The 16487-nt window shown below is 47.9% G+C and overlaps 1 protein-coding gene across 1 annotated transcript in view; it reads right to left on the bottom strand.

Annotated features, from left to right (window-relative positions):
- Window positions 1-10805: 10805 nt before the first annotated feature.
- The window catches only part of CFAP58 (cilia and flagella associated protein 58), a 72931-nt gene continuing 67249 nt past the window's right edge, over window positions 10806-16487 (bottom strand). The window contains exons 17-18 of the mRNA XM_019485984.1: window positions 15118-15251; window positions 10806-11032 (exon numbers count right to left, since the gene is read on the bottom strand). Coding sequence (XP_019341529.1) covers window positions 10912-11032; window positions 15118-15251 — 255 coding nt within the window. The 3' untranslated portion in view covers window positions 10806-10911. The remainder of the gene's footprint in view (window positions 11033-15117; window positions 15252-16487) is intronic.

Genomic DNA, 16487 nt, shown 5'->3' on the forward strand with positions numbered 1-16487 from the left:
AGAGGGTGTGAGGGTAGCCTCCTCTGCTACAGCAGGTACTGCTCCACTTTCATAAGCAGTCTCCCTGGCCTTGCCAGCCGTAGAAGCTCCCCTGCAAAATGTACCAGCGTTTCAGGAGCACAGAACAAGTGCATACGCAGCCACTTATTTGTGGCAGGGCACGCTGCCACTAACACGGCTCAAGGTACTCCTACATCCAAGCTGAGCTTCTTATCAAGGTGGGAAGAGGGGACACACATGTGCCATATGGGGTCAGACCCCAAACCATCTAACCCAGTATCATGCTGGCAGCCGGGTCTGTTGAGACTGATCTGTCCCCTGTCCCTCTCCTTCCAGCAGTCAGAGACCTAGAAAATCATACCATGGAGGCTGCATGTATCTGCTTACCTATCACTGATGGATTTATCCTCCATACATTTGTCCGATCCCCTTTTGAACCTGGTGAAATGATCAGCCGCCACCACAGCCCATGGCAGTGAATTCCACCAGCCAAATCACACGTGCCGTGAAAAAGGCAGGCTCTTTTATACCCGCTACCTAATCACTCTGTTGTATGCCCCCAGGTCCTAGTACCTAATACCTACCTTGGAAACTTGCTTAAAACTATCTCTATGCTCCTGTGGCCGTCTGCACTGCAAGCATGCCCAAAGGCATTCGGCACTGGCTCGGGTCCCTATGAAAGCCTATATCCCATGGCTGAGCTTACGGCTTCCTATTTCCTAGAAAGTCGCTTCCTTGGAGAAGAGGTTGTCTGTAAATAAGCCTGGAAACTTCATGAAGTTCTAATATTTGTTAAAGTTCCCAGCCCTTTGTGTTTTTCCCCGTCTGTTCTCGCCCTGAATTGGTTTTCAGGCCTTACCACTTTAAAAATGATTCAAGAGAAATTACAGGGGAGTTACACTCCATCTGTCTCTGGAAATGGTCTTTGTGCTCTTATTATTTGCCAGCGACACTCCATCACTACAATTACCACTGCTATTTTATCTCTTTCTGCCTGCAACACTGAAGGGGGAGCAGCAGACAAAGCTTTTATTTAAGTGACTTGTTCAGCTTAAATGCATTTACACCTCCGGAGCCCAAAATACAACGCAGGTTGACCAGCCTGCCCATACGCCTGCTGGATATCAACGCTCAAAGCTGTACGGGGAGGGGCAGGCACCCAAAAGATTGGGTGCCACCTGGGCTGCTGCAACCAGAACGCCTTATGTGAGGGGGTTGGAAAAAAAGGAGCTAACCAAAAGCCGGTGCTTCTCACAAAGCTTTGGCCGAGTGAACAGCACAGAGAAATATCAGGGATGTCTGAACCTTCAATGGGAATTTGCAGCTGCTGTTTTAAGAACGTACGAGATCGGGTCGGACCACAGGTCCACCTAGCCCAGTAGCTGACGTCTTTCAGGGGCAGGGAGCGGATGCTGAAGGAAAGCGTAATTATACAGGGCCTCTCCAGACTGATCTGTCCCCTGCTCCTTTTCCCCAACAGCTTCCAGCATTTGGAGGCCTGAGATGACCTAGGATATCGTATCTCATCCAGCAGTGGGTCGGCTGGCATTGCAAAATGGAATTATTGGCTTTTTCTTTGATGAAGAGATATGGCCCCATGCTCAGGGAGGGAGACTCACATTCCTCACTCCACGCGTTTTCTGTGTGGCTGGGGGAAATTCATATAGCATCTCCATCACAGAGCGGCCTCCCATCGACCGAATGGGCGTAGTAGCACTTTTCTACCTCACAGGGATGTTTCGTCGACGGCTTCGTTAAGGAGACTACGGTGACAGGGACCAGACACCTTAAATGGGCACATCTGGAACGCTTCCAAAAATGAGGTCTATGCCTGGCTGCACATCTGGGGTGAACCTTTGTGCCTCAGTTTTCACATCTATAAAATGGAGCAATGACACTTTTCCTCCCTGGCAGGGCTGTTGGGAAGTCCCCTTCATTAATGTTGGCTGAGCGTGGTAAAGGGAAGGCACTGGAGGAAGACAAAGACTTAGTATTATTATTCTCATGGCTTTGCACAGTGCACACAATCTCCTCTACGCTAGCGCCACTGGTTTAGGGAACGGAACGGGAGCTAAATGTTATCCAGGCACCAAAAGGTGCAGCCAGATGCAAAGGCCTAGTGCGATGTCCAAAAGCACCTCATCCATCGTACCAAAAGCCTTGCCCTTCAGCAAGAGCATTGCAAGCTTGATACAAAGAGCTGGGAGCCACTTCCCACCTGCCAGTGCTGTGGACTCGCACCTTTTCAGCACACTCGACATGTCACAAAACCGGGAGAGTTAGCACATGTTGGATGCACTTAGCTGCAGTGGGATATTGAGGATCCTGGACAAATAGCTGTAATTCAACGGAGACTATGAGCCAGGCGGGACCTTTATGGACATGGGCGCATGCTCACTCCCCTTCTCCTTTAACCCTTTGTAGTCCCCAGTGCAAGGGATGAAAAGAAACTCGCTTTGATCTGCAATCACAATGCTCAGAAGCTGCCTGGTAGCACTGTCCTTGCTTTTATCTGGCTTCTTCGCTCCAGCGGAGGGCAGGGCTATGGCCCGCATCCCCTGCAAGGTAAGAGCAGCATTTTGCTCTTTTATCTACCAGGTGGTTCTCAGTACCCAGCACCGAGAGCAGGGTTGAGGGCTCAGTGCTTTTGCAGCACAGCCTGTTCTTCAAATACCGTCGTCTCCTAGGAGGAGCAGCATTCAACAAACCCATCCAAAAGTCAAAAAAAAACCCCATGGAGTTTGCCTGGGGTTTGGGATCCCCCTAAGCCAAATCTCACTGAAAGCTGCACCAAACGAGTAGCCCCTTAAAAGTCTCCTTGTGAGACACCATTAACTGGCAGGATGCCCCTGTAGAAATAAGGGCTTCCCGAGGAAGCTTCTTGTGGGTCTGCAGCCCAAGTGGGAGCCGGCTCCAGTGCTCCACTTTATGGGTCTGTTAATCAAAACCCAGACACAGCCCCATCACTGCATCTCCCTTGGATGCTGGAGGAAAAGGCTTGCTCCGCTCCACCAACAAGCAAAAATCGTCCCGTGTTACCGCTGTCCCACGTCACTATGTCCTCTGCTGAGCCCAACAGGTGCATGCCCGGGGCCACGGCGCAGGCTGTCAGGAAGGTGCTTCTTGCTTTACACCAGGGGAAACCTCTGGCCACTCTGCTGCTGGGGCCAGGCTACGGTTGTAGCAACACAAGTCAGGAGGCTGCCGAGAGAGGAAACAAGTGAGCGCCGCGTGCCGTGCAGCTCGGAGCTGGCTTAGCTCCCTGCTGCCGGATGATAAAGGCAGACAGCAAAATCAGCCATTCCCCAGCACCGAAGCAAATTGCGAGACGCCTCCCTCGAGAGCACGAGGTGAAGCTCTTGATCAGACAAGCAGTGCTGGCATGCAATTCCCCTTGATAGGGCCCGATTTGAATTTCAGTGCTTGTGAAGGGGGCTTGATTGACAGAGCTGGAAACCGCCGGCATCTGCTCCTGCACAAAACAGGCAGCGTGCGCAGGCTGCTGCACCACGGCTTGCCCCCACGGTAGATCCACCCAGGCCTTGGTCACCAGGTGAAGGCAGCATGGCAGGGGGCAAGGTGAGGTCTCCATGGCCCGTGCAGTTCTTTGCACTTTCTGCTGAAGCAGGCAACCCCCAGAGCAGCAGCGACGGTGTGTTTTGTGGCACTTGTGTCTCCTGCGCATTGGACGGTGACAGGGAGGTGTCCATGTCCCCCGGGATGCTGGCTTCCTCAAGGCTTCAGAATTGCGAGCATCTTCAAACTGATGCATGTACTAGGCCATGAAAACTAGTGTCGGGGTATGTGGGTGAGGGCTCCACCATGCAAGGGCAGGATGGCAGAAATGCCTAAGGGAAGAAGGGGTCTTAAAAAACCCAGCTCCGTGTTAATGTGCTCTGCGTATGCATGCTAATATTGATGCCAGCATGGGTTTGGCCAGGCCATGCTGTGTTGGATGCTGTACCAACAGGGCCAGGTCAACACCGGAGTACACTGATGTGGCACCATAGGTTTCAGGGGAGGTAATGATGCCCTGACTGAGGATGTGGCCCCTCGTTTACCCATTGCTCCCACCAGAGCAGCTTTACAGCAACACTGAGAGGTAGGCAAGTCATCCCTGGAAGGGAAACTGAGGCACAGAGGGCTTAAGAGTGAGTCCATAAGACAGCCAGGAACAGAAGTTAGGTCTCTTGGTGTCTTGCCCTCCCCAAGCAGCCCACTGCCTCCTTGGGACTTGATGTTTCTATTTTGTTTTCAGGGTAGTTAAGCCCCAGAGGAGTAAATCCCAGCCTTGCCCTGGGCTCATGCTTGGTCTGCTCTCAGCTGACCCAGCTGTAAATGGGGGGCCTGGGCATTTCAGCAGGGGTGTCAAAAGCAGCTGAACCCAGACCTGGCCACATCAGTGCCTTTTGTGCCAATTTGCACAAAAACCTATGCACCTTAACCACGCTAGCCTGAAGAGCTAGGTGAGACTTGAGCCAAACCTTTGACTTTTTCCACTTCAATTCACTCAGCACTGGCGCTCAGCGTAGACAGGAAGGGGCAACGGTTTACCCAGGTGAAGCGCCAAAGACATCTTCCAAAATGACTCTGAGACTTAGGGAAGAGAGAGATGAATGCACAATACTGAGTTCAAAGGTGAGGAAGAGAACCACGCACCAGCTATTCCTCGGTAATTGTTCCAGCGTCTGCGCCTGCCCCACAGCAAGCAGAGGGTAACCCGGGACAGTTCACCCAGCTTAGCTAGGAGTAGACACACACACACACAAGAGTTAACCACAGAACAGCTGTAAACATAGTAAATCCCATATTTACTTCTACCTTTGAACTTGGGGTAAAGTGTTCATTTGTCCATGCTCTTAAGGTCCCAAATTATTCTGGAAAACAGGACAGGCTCTTCAACCAGGTGAGCGCTTTGAAAGCATATTCATAGTCCCCAGTCTGAAGGTTTACTCATGTACAGTAAATGAAACAATGATCCGAATACCCCAACACAGCCAAATTAGAAAGATTTGGTTGAGGATTATGCATGGTTGACACTAACACCAATGTCAAAAGCAAGCTACAATAGGAGGCAAATCTGAAGGATGATGTATTGTCAGGGCATCGTGCAATAGAGGAGGATAGACGTTCCACCGGGTTAGATGTAGCCGTAAGGGTTCAGAGCCAAGTGGGTGTAAAGAGGCGCAAATCAGTTCATTTCAGGGGATCTGTTCCTTCTAGCAACAGCCCTGGATCCAACTCGATACAGCCATTTTTCCTACCGTGCATGCTACACTGCACATGACCCGAAATATTCTGCTTCAGTGACTCGTACGACAGCCCGTGTAAAAGGATTGTTTCAAAGTTTGCAGATCATTTTGAAGCAATGAAACCTTACGCTATTGATACCGAGCTGTATTCAGAGCTGCGGCTCACAGTGAAACAAATGAAGGAGAGCTGTTGCTAGACATGAGGGGGGAAATGAAATGCATCTCGGGTCTCTCTCTCCTCCCTCTGCTGCAACTGAAGCAGCAAGGGAGTTGGTAATTTCTGGAAGACTCACGCGCTATCAGTTTGAATGCAAACTCCAATGATGAGATTTCTGAAGCTGTAGCGATGGAACAGAGCCAAGCAACAACACTGAAATCTCAGTGGATCAGGCGGGAGGGAACAGACTGAATTGTGACTTGGAAATCAGGACGCAATGACATGCCCGGCTACCGGACCTTGCTCAGCCGCTCCGAGATGGCACCCATCTAAATCGCGTCCCTATCGGGAAACTTGACTATCCAAGAGTTAACATGAACAGCTCAGCTGGAGAGCTCTGGCTGTCCACCAGAGCTAAGCAAAACGTTCCCGTCAACGCTGTTTTCCCAATGAAATGTGAACCCTAAGCAAAACAATTTTGGTTTTCAGCAACAAATGTCAGGGCTTTTTTTTTTGGCAAAATATGTGCAAATAAATAAAATGCAATATATATATATATCTCCCAAGCAACTGCACTATTCAGAATACAGCACTTCTGGTTACTGTGATTTTTAGCATCCTTCAGGCCTAACCAAGATTGTGCCGTCCTTCTGCAAGGTGCTGTGCGCACTCATCCTGAGGTCCTACCGGGGGTCCTTCAGGACCGACAGCTCTGAAAACAATGTGCATTACTTAAATAAAGCCTCAGCTCACCGAGCTTAATTCGCCTCTGAAAACAAGCCCTTAGAGGCAGTTTGTACCACAAAGAGCGCGCATTTGAGATGGTGAAAGCTGGCAAAGGAAGTATTATCATATCCACGTCTCCAATGGCAAACTGAGGCACAGGCAGATTCAAATGTCTGAGGTTACTCAAAGTCTACTGCACATCGAGGAGCTTCCAAGATTTAGACTTAATGTGTTAGCCAGACAACACTGCTTCCTTCCAAAGCCACTTTTAGGAGCCCTGCCTTGGCTCTTTTACAGGTGCAATGGGGGTTAACATATTTTCTTGCATACAACACCCCCCCAAATAAAGCATGGACCTGTTTTTTGAGAGGCAGAATGAAGAGAAAAAAGATCTTAGCCCCCCAGAGGTGCCTACATTGTGACAGTCACTTGATATCTAGAGACCGCTGCTCGGCCTAAATCACTTCGGGGTGAGCTAAGGACAGGCGTGCAGCTTGGTCTCTTTCCTCACATTGGAGGTACTAAATGTAATGTGCATTAGAAAAGCCGCATTAATGCATGTGTAGATGCTCCCAGTGTTAGACTCCACCCCCCTGGCAAAGTGCTGCTATGCTAAGGGGACCTGACTTCAGTGGGAGTTGCGGGACCAAAAGACTTCGTGTGATCCCGGCTCTAAGCCCCCACCAGTGAGCCCTGGAGAAGGCAGAAATGTACACCGTGTCCCGCAGTCCATGCGTGTCCTCACCTGCTTGTGGGTTGATTCACAGCCAAAGGTGCAAGAAAATGGAAGAGCAACCCAACCAGACCTGGACAAACTGGAAATGCTTCCACCTAGGAGAGGACCCACCAGTTCAGCCACCCACGTGGGTGTAATGCTTGTGTATCCCCGTGCTAGAATACAGACTGGCACAGTTTTAAGCAGGGGTGCCAAACTCGCTCTGCCCCAGGCAGGATCTGGCCCGTGGGGCTCCTAGTGAGCTGGATCTGGACAAGACAGAGGCAGCAAGGGAAGCAGTAGCTGCAGGGGTTAATACAGCCATTGCTTGTCCTCTGTGTCCTGAATTTCGGGGGCCAGCCTTGTCCCTACCCTCTGTGAGCCCAGCAGGCCGGACAACAGGACTCCACAGGCCAGATCCAGCCCATGGCGCATGCACCTGAAGCCCCTGGTTTAGCAGCTCTTGTTCGGTTCATCCTGCCAGAAGCTGTAAGCACTTCATCAGCGTTTCAGTGATAGAGCTGGGGTCATTTGGGAGATAGGGTCTACCGGTTAGGAATCCCAAATTCTTGCCCCCTCCACTAATCTTCCTTCCTCTAACATACAATTTAAAAAGAGGAGGAAAAAAACCCCCAAAACATCTTTTTTTTCCTTTGTGTTGCCTTATGACCTATAAGATAGCAAATTTCAGCCCTGGACCAAAAGCATGCAACCCAGTGTAAGACAGCCAGGGATGTTTGGTTCAGCAGGCGGAGAAGAGGTTTAGCACACACCAGCCCAGAGACAAATCCGTGCTACCGAGCTCCGACGACTTATTTCGCCGTGCAAACGAGGACGGGCTCACCTGGCGACTGCTGCTCCAGTGGCTCCGACGTGGAGGGTGTTTCTGTTGTGACGCTTCGCTCCGTGTCAGGTAGTGGGGATGTCTTTTCTCTTCCTCCCCAGGCTTTCAAGGCCTTGATCATCTTTCCTACAGATTACTGCAGTCTCCTTTTTTTCTGGTCATGCTGCCTCTCACCTTTCACCCTGCAGGCCATGTAGAACATAGTGCTAAACTGACTGTCCCGTCCCAGCGCACCACTTGCAAACCCCTATCCCACCAGGCCTTATGTAAGGCTAGAAACACCTCCCATTCATTACCATCTCCTTCTCCACTTCAAACTGCCCCAGCCCGTTTGCAGCACGTGACTGCGATCTGCTTTCCAGCTGTGAAACCCCCTTGACTTCGGGAGTCCCTGGCTTCTGATATAAAACAACCATCAGACACATGGCATTAGTTACAGCTATTATTCAGACTGTGATATTGTGTGGAGACCCTCGTTAAGGATCATTGTGGACGCTTGTTGCTAACAGGTCTCAGGAGTTCCTGTGCTTGAATTTGTTATATATAGCGTGTGCAGCCTGTTTTGGGCCCTGATGCCCTTGAGACTGACCTCTCCATGTATGTGCAGAATCAGGGCCTTAGCCAGCTGCTCCAAGGCTGTTACCTTGGTTTTATCTTAAGCATTGCGAATGCCTGCAGAGCAACAATACCAACCAACCAAAGCTTGCTTAATAACTATTCTCCAACCACTTGGGTTGGTCTAATAAAAGATATCAAATTCACCCAAAGAGCCTTGTCAACCATAGATTATTACACCCACTGAAAGAGACTTTCCATAGGGTCCATAACAGGCTGCTGTGCACATAATCCAGCCCCTATTAAAGTGAGGAGAGACTTCTGCTGACCTTAGGGGGCCAGGATCAGGCCCTGCATGGCTATCTTTTCACCTGTTTTTGCAGGAGCAAAAAGCATGGTTCTGCAAACCATTCTTCTGGGCTGCATCGTGCACAGAGCTGGGGTGCATTAACATTAGTCAGCTGCACAACGTAACAGAGCACTTCAGAAATGCTGCTCGCCGCGCAGGATGAAGTGAATAAATGATGCTTCCATTAATGCCCCTTTTTTTTCGGCTCGGCAAGCCAGATGGCCAGGTGTTAAAAGCGCCTGTGCATCAGAAGGGCATCTACAATCATTTTTGAGCTCCCTGACTTTTATTGTTTTTTGGGGAGGGGTGGGTGTGCTGCAGTCAGTTTTAACGCACGAACCTACAAATGGCTCCAGGACTCTGTGGCACTGTAAATGAAGCTGGCTGCAGCTACTTACTTCCTGATGATGATAAAAGTTTCTGGCAAGAAGTCTCTGGTTGTAAAAACATTTACTTTCTTATTTCTCTAGATTCACGAGCAAATGTAGCCCTCCTGAAACCAAGTACCTAATGCAATGGTGCTAAGGGGACAGGAGCCTACATATCCAAAGCTGGAAGATGTGAACATAGGGACAAAACATTTTACTGTTCTGTGCGTGTGTGTTTATGCAGGATTACAGAAATAGGAATGGACAGAGCTGGGAAAAGCCCCTTCCTCCTGGCTCCAAGTCCTCTGTTATAACCCCATTTCCTCTTCTCGCTCCTGATCTGAAGTCAGTGGAAAGATGTTCATTGACCTCAATCGGCCTCAGATAAGGCTCCTGGGGTGCACCCAGCTGCACTCTCCTGGAGTAATAGCCTAGGACTACCCAAGTAAAATTACTGCTCGGTGTGAGTAAGACTGGCCAAACTCAGCTCTCCATCAGCTACCGGAAATCCAGCTGCTCAACGCAGACCTATTTCATGAGAACGGCCTAGACTCTGCTCGAGACGCTCTCAGACTCCATCCCTCCAGGTCAGTCATTGTGGCTTTGCTACGATTAGATTATTGTAGTTATCAGGAAATGTCACACGCAAAAGACAAGAAGCTTCAGACGAACACGACTCCCCCAAAACGATACTGTGACAGAAATACACTTGACAGAGAAAAAGTAATAACAACAGCTATTTCGGGAACAAAAGGAAAAATACAATAGATCTGATGACTCAGTCTTCTGGTCCCTGATGGAACCGTTAAGTGGATCCCTGTCGTATTTAACTTGATTCCTCTGAATTAAACACTTCCATTAAAAGTTTCCCACAGTTGCTTTAATATTTAATTATGTATTCCACCAAAGCAAAGATCAAAATCTTTGCAAAGGTTTTTTTTTTTTCCTTTTTTGTATGAAATATTTATCAGCATATCTCTTTGGACTAGTTTTTTTTTTTTATCCCCAAGGCTGGGAGAGAGCATTCCTTGTAGAAACCGGTTTCAAAACATTTTATTGTACAGCTCGAGAGTTTTCTCTACTTCAGCACCTCGCACCGTGACTTTGTCATATCACTCCTTAATGAATGATAATTAAATCTCTTCTGGCTGAAAAGGTTGGAGGGCTCATGTGAAAACAATGTTTTTAAAGTTATAAAAATGCCCCGGTGTCTCTCCTCCAATACAAATTAAAGTGCAAAAGTTTTCCACGTTTCGTGTCCGTATTTGAATCGGGAGAAACAACTTATGCTGGAAAACGATGTGTTCCAGACAGCGTCTATAGTCTACCTATTTGAAAAGACATAATTATGTCACTGTTTACTTACTGCAGTAAACCAAATTGCACCCTTTAATGTGCACTGTGGACAGCAGCTTCCTCCATCTTTATCAACAGCTGAAGCAAACAGCAAATAAACTAAATGATATAGCGCTGGCATGAAAAGCAGTCACATATGAGTACCTGAGCAAAGAGCTGCCAATTTTATGTGAACCTAAAACAGGATGTAAGCTTCCGCTTATTCCTTTTTCCTTCTTGTTTTGTGTCCTTGCTTTTATATGACTCAAGTCATTAAAAATGGATAAACAGACCGTGCACGTTGCAGAGGGAGGTGAAGGGGATACAGCAGTGCTCCTCAGAGCAGGATTAGGGAAGAAATATCAGTGCATGTTGCATCTTTGCAACTTTACTGATGTGAGGTTGGTACCATCGGGGCCAGAATTTGTTTCCGTGACATAATTACGGCCGTGCCGGCTGGCGAGTAAACGCCTCGGATGAACACAACGCAACAATCTCAAAAGGGAAGGTTTGATATTGTCTATTCTTTAAAATTATTTCTCAAACACCCCGAGATAAACTGAGTTCAGCAGGACAAGCAGGGAATGAGACCTGCAGAGATGACTCCAGATTAGGCCATCACCCTGGGAGGTTGCTTGCTGAGCGCGAAGCCTCCACCTGTGAAACGAGGAACGTCGATTCTCTGCACGGGGGAGTCCTGCTCCATGGCAGCCAAGGCTCGTTCCTTCTCCCTTTGGAGGAAAGAGAGGGGAAAAGAAGAAAAAAAAAGAGTGCAATGTGTTTTGCTGTAACGATGATATTTTCAAATGGAACAAGCCTGCATCCTCCAAAATTTCTTTGATGCCACTGCCGCAACAAGAGATCATTAAAAAATGTGTTGATTAAAGCCTGTTAGGCTAAACAGCCAAGACTAGGTGTCTTGTTTGGATCTAATTACGTGCCTATGGATGGTTTGGGGAATTATTAAAAATTAGAAGTAAATGAGCTCTTGCAATGTTCCCCTCAAAAATGGTCAGCGCATCCCATTAGATCTAGAATAAGCATGAGCTTTGTGACTTCAGTTTTCTAATCACTGGCCTATTCTACCAAGGACACATTTGTTTTCAAACAAATCAGCTCCGCGCATCAAAGGCAAGATGGGGAGAGAGTTTTCCTTTCTTGAATGTTAATGAATTACTAGGGTTATCTGTCTTCAAATCCTAACAAAGTCCCACTGGTAATTACCCGGGCTCTCCTACTCGGCAAAAACCAACACTTCCTCTGAACGCGCATCCAGAGCCTCAGCGACATGCCTTCCCCGTGAGAGCCTGAATTGGGTGGCCCTAAAAGAACGGAGCAAGGTTTAGGTGTTCCCTCTTTGCGGAGTCTGCACGGCAAAACAATGCAAAGGAAAAGGCTTTTTAATTTACTGCGAAGCACCTCAAGGTTTCAGGAAGAGATCTGAAATCAAGCTGGAGATTATACGGTGCTCCTTTACTATAACAGCAGTGGATCTCTTGGCCCTTCACAGGAGAGACCAGCATGCACCGAAACGAAGGCACAAATTGGTGAGGGCTTTCACATCTCCTCTTTGCCCTGCTGCGTACTCCAACCCTGTCTCTTGACGCCTAGGTTGGTCTCCCAGTGAAAGCAATGGCTCCCTGCAGCTTGTATTCTCCACTCCGCCCCCCATTACTCTGTGGAAACAGAGGAACGAGCTCAGTGAAACCCCTTTAACACTGCAAGTAATGGTTTCTTGTTGCACGGTTAATTCATAAAGAAGCGGCCAAATCGGCAAAGATGAGCTTAGATGCACGTGAATATGCACAAGCGCTTTTCAGTGATTATAATGAAGTTGATGCAGGGCTAATGAAAGAAGGCAGGCTGATGGCACCGAGGACTGATACGCTTCACTTAGACAGATAACACCCCCTTGCCACTGTACTTCAATCCAAACTCTGAGCCAAGTCCAGACTCCACATTCGTTCTAGCCCCCAGCTGAGACTCCCAGCAAGGGGGCCAATTAGGGCGGTATGCTTTTTGCTGCTGATTTCTGTGCACTAGGTACTGTTTCAAACAGCATCACTGTACTGCTGTCAGATGGCAGTGCCTTTCACTCAGTACCGACTGCAGTCAAAGCAGCTGTTCATACAGGGCAGGGCTGCAGGGTCATGCTAGTGGCACTTCCATTACTGATCTGCTGAGATCGAGCTAGGGGTACAGTGATGGAGACGAGCACGAGAGGTAACAGAGCAGAAAAGCAATGTGCAGCAGGAGGGGGGCATTTGGGGAAGGCTGTCAGGCAGAGAATAAGGGAAGGGGGTTCAATGCAAGCTCACCCTGTGCCGCTCTGTCACCCGTCATTGCCCCTTGGACATCTAGAAAAAGTTGCATCACTTCAATGCAAGACTTTCAATCCCTGCACAGGCCGGTCTCATGCAAGTCAATAGCTGCCAGGAGAGGGCACCTCTTGAAGACGCTCCAGAGAGCTTACCCAAGTAGTCAGCAATGATAATGCCACTGCAGCTACAGGATCAGATCCTCTTTTATCAACCACTGCGTTTATATCAGACACGCTGCTGTCACTTCCCGCAGCGGCACTGATGCATTAGTGGTTAATAATTATTTGGCACTTAGAAGTACCAGAGATGATGAGGATCGTGTGAACTTGATCAATTAAATCTGGAGCAACTGTGACAGTACTGAAAGGCCAGGTTGTGGCTTTAAGGCATGATGTGGCATTAGGGAAAAGGAGAAACTGCAATGCCCATAGGGGTATTACCAAGCATAGAGGACCCTGTAGACAGAGGCTACAAGGTGAGTTAGAGATGCCCAAGGGGAAGGGCCCTGGTGTACAGCTGTCTGATGCAGGAGGCAAAAGAGGGCCAAAATAGTTGAGGATCAGGGTTGCTACCAAAGAACAGATCCTTTGCTCAAGGGACTGCAATTGCACCTGGCTCCAGCAGGCCTGATGGACCATTATACAATGGGTATAAATTTAGCATTAACTCTTGCATGGTAGGTTTGGCATCAACTGACCAAATTCCACATCGCAGCACGTGTCTGCACATGTACAATTGCTCCACGTCACATTTTCTGTTTCTTACAAATAGCTATGTCCTGAGCAATGTGTTTTTTCAGTCAAGTTGTAACCGGAAATTAAATTCAGGAAAAATTATCCAGCAAAACACGACTAGATTTCTCTTCTTCTAATGCAGGGAAGGAAACATGAAACCAGGGTCCACAATGCAAACATTAAAGCTGTTGTCAAGAGACACTTAGCTGCTGGAAATGGACTCGGGATATTATGGTAGCCTCACATATTGATCCTAAAACTCCAGGAAGGCCATTAGCAGTGAACAATTGTTGCTAATTCCAAACATCCAGGCAGCATTATGCAATTTGCAGATGAACAAAGGTCACTGTTTATCACTGACTACTTTGGTAATTCAGTCTTCAGAGCTGTTTGCTTTCTGAAATATGATTAAGGCAGAGATGGATGCCATCTATTTAGAATTACGCTCAGCAGAAAGGAAAAATAGGGTTCTTCGTGCATAACACAGGGTGGCAGGCTGGGGAGAAAAGCGGTGGCTAGAAGATGGGCTTGTGCAGAAGACACCTAACTGTGACTAAAGTCGTCCAACTGCAGAAATGCACAATCTTCTTGCAACTTCTCCTTAGTGGGGAAAATCAAATCCCAACAGTTCCAAATGCAGCTGGTAATTTGCGGGGGAGAATCAAGCATCGGGCCTAATTCTCCAAATGCACCTCTGTAAATTAGGCCCCTTTAAGGTATCTCAACTTGAACCACTTTTGAAAATGGACGGCAGCAGCTGCGCACTGAGACGGAGGCCCATTCTGCACTACTAAGTTTTTACTGGCATGGCTATGTCTGCTAGGTCAGCGCTGCCAGAAAACCCCTGACATAAAAATAGGCAGGCTGATAGAAGAGGGCTTTTGTCTGCTTATCTTTCTCAGGAGACGGCATAGCTAAGTTAGCAGAAAAAACGAGTGCATCACCATGACGCATGCTTTGCCGGCACAGCTATCACAGCAAAAGCCAGTCATGCAGACCAACCCTGTGAAGGGAGATTACCTACCAAACTGCCCAAAACATGCCCCTCAAACACCAGAAACAACCAGAAAGGATCCCTGATGCAAGTACAGCAGGGTGAGGAGTCTGGCAATGCCAGAAGAAAGCCACCTTGCTGTTGCAGTAACGGGAGGTGATGGGAAGAAGTGCAGGAGATTTGTCTTCTCTTCTGTAATGGTAAGCAATGAGTATCTGGGATCAGGAGGAAATCCTCATGCAGTCCCAACTACTACGGCTTTTCCCACGTCTCTGTGGCACCTAGGGATACCTCATCCTAACGCTATGAGCAAGTAGCTGCCACCTTTAGAAAGAATGACAGCCCTCACCAAGTTGCTCTTGCAGCTTATTACATCTTATAAAATGCCTTGAGTCGTGCTCAGGAAACCTTCACCAGATGCCCATGAGATGGCCACTTACTCCTCTGTGTCCAAACCCCTACCAGAGAGAAACACCTGACTGGCATCAATAACCCAGACTAGTTTAACTGGGCTTCAGAAGGGAACAAGACACAGAGGCACCGCTATTACATGACCATGGACCACGGTAGGTAGCTAAACCCAGCCAAGACGAACGTAAAGTGACACAAAGGAAACAAAGGGAGCTATCGTGAAGAATTAGCACAGACAGTGAAACAACCCTCCATAATGAACGTCCTCGCTCAGGGTACAGTGGTTAGGCAGGGTCTCAGCATGCAGGGATATGCAGAGTGATGGATGGGCAGACACAACTATCATTATTCCTTACTTGGCCTGTTGCTCCTTGCGCTTCTGAGTGAGGTATTTCTTCTTGACGTCCAGAAGCTCATTGGCAAGTCTCTCGATTTCGTATTTGTACTCTTGACTCTGGGACTCGTACATGTTCAGTTCAGAAGACAAAACCTAGCAAACCGAAAGCAAAAAAGTAAGGACGGAAGGTGCTAGCGTCACAAAGGGGTAGCTTATTTCTTTCCCTTTTCTCACATCTGATAAAACCTCTGCCCCTCTAAAGACAAGTTACCGAGCTAAGGCTGTGCCCTGGGGGTAGAGTAAAATGTCTGATCCCTACTTTATGTTTCTTTTGAGTGGTCGGTTTTCTGGGACCCAAAAGGAGGGGCATAAAAGCGGAAAAGGTAGGAGATCTTCAAATGGCATGAGATTCATGTCTGTAGCCCAAGTAATTTTTCATTGCATTGCAGGAGCTTGATTGTGCATTTTATATAAATAATTTATAGCAGTGGAAGTAAAGCAGTAATGGCAGATTTGTGCGGTTTGGAGAAAAACTGTGGTTCCTAATATGAAAGTTCGGCAATATAATGAGAGGGAGTTAAGAGGGATGATGTATAACGCGAGCTGGACATTTCCAAGTACCTTAACCACTTGCAATTAGAGTTGTGCTTTCTCTCTTTCCCAGCCAGAAATGGGCTGGCTGGAGTCTAGACTTTCAAAGGCTAGAGCAAATGTTACTCTGGAATTTTTCCACCATCCGCCTTTATCATTACATCATGAATGTTTCTAGCTGAAGGGCAATTTCAGACATATCTGAAAAGTTATCCCGTTCCAGGAGCACTAATGGACTGCTCCTGTGCACCCTTTTGAGACCTTCAGAAGCACTGGTTTTCAGTCTGACATTATGAGTTCCCCCTCGTTAGAAGCAAATAAGAATTACATAACGTGCGTTGTCCGTGAAGACCCCTTGTATGACAGAAAGCAATTAAATGCACATAGGTAACATGGCATCAAGCGTTACATGCAAGGGCACGAATTCACTGCCTTTCAAATTCATTGACCTCAGTAGGAGTGGGTCGAGTCCGTGGTGCTCTCCCGCTTCGGGAAGAAAAACAGCTGGGTCTGGCACAACAAAATGGTGTGCGTGCCTGTTTGCTGCAGCACGTTCTGCATGAGGAAGTGAACACCTACCCGGCAGCAATTTTGCACATTAAAGACCAAAGGAAACCCTGTGTCAGACTCTGAACCACCTTCAGTCTAGCAGAAGTGCTACTTCTATTTTACATTTCCTGCATTTCTTCCCCCCTTCTTCTGTACAACTAAGAAGATAGGCCTTTTATGCATATCTAAGAAGATATGAATAACAGGCTCTTTGTTCCTTGAGGGTCCATCTGCGCTTGCAGTTTTCAC

The sequence above is a fragment of the Alligator mississippiensis genome, chromosome 6 (assembly GCF_030867095.1).
Source record: "Alligator mississippiensis isolate rAllMis1 chromosome 6, rAllMis1, whole genome shotgun sequence".
Lineage (NCBI taxonomy): Eukaryota > Metazoa > Chordata > Crocodylia > Alligatoridae > Alligator > Alligator mississippiensis.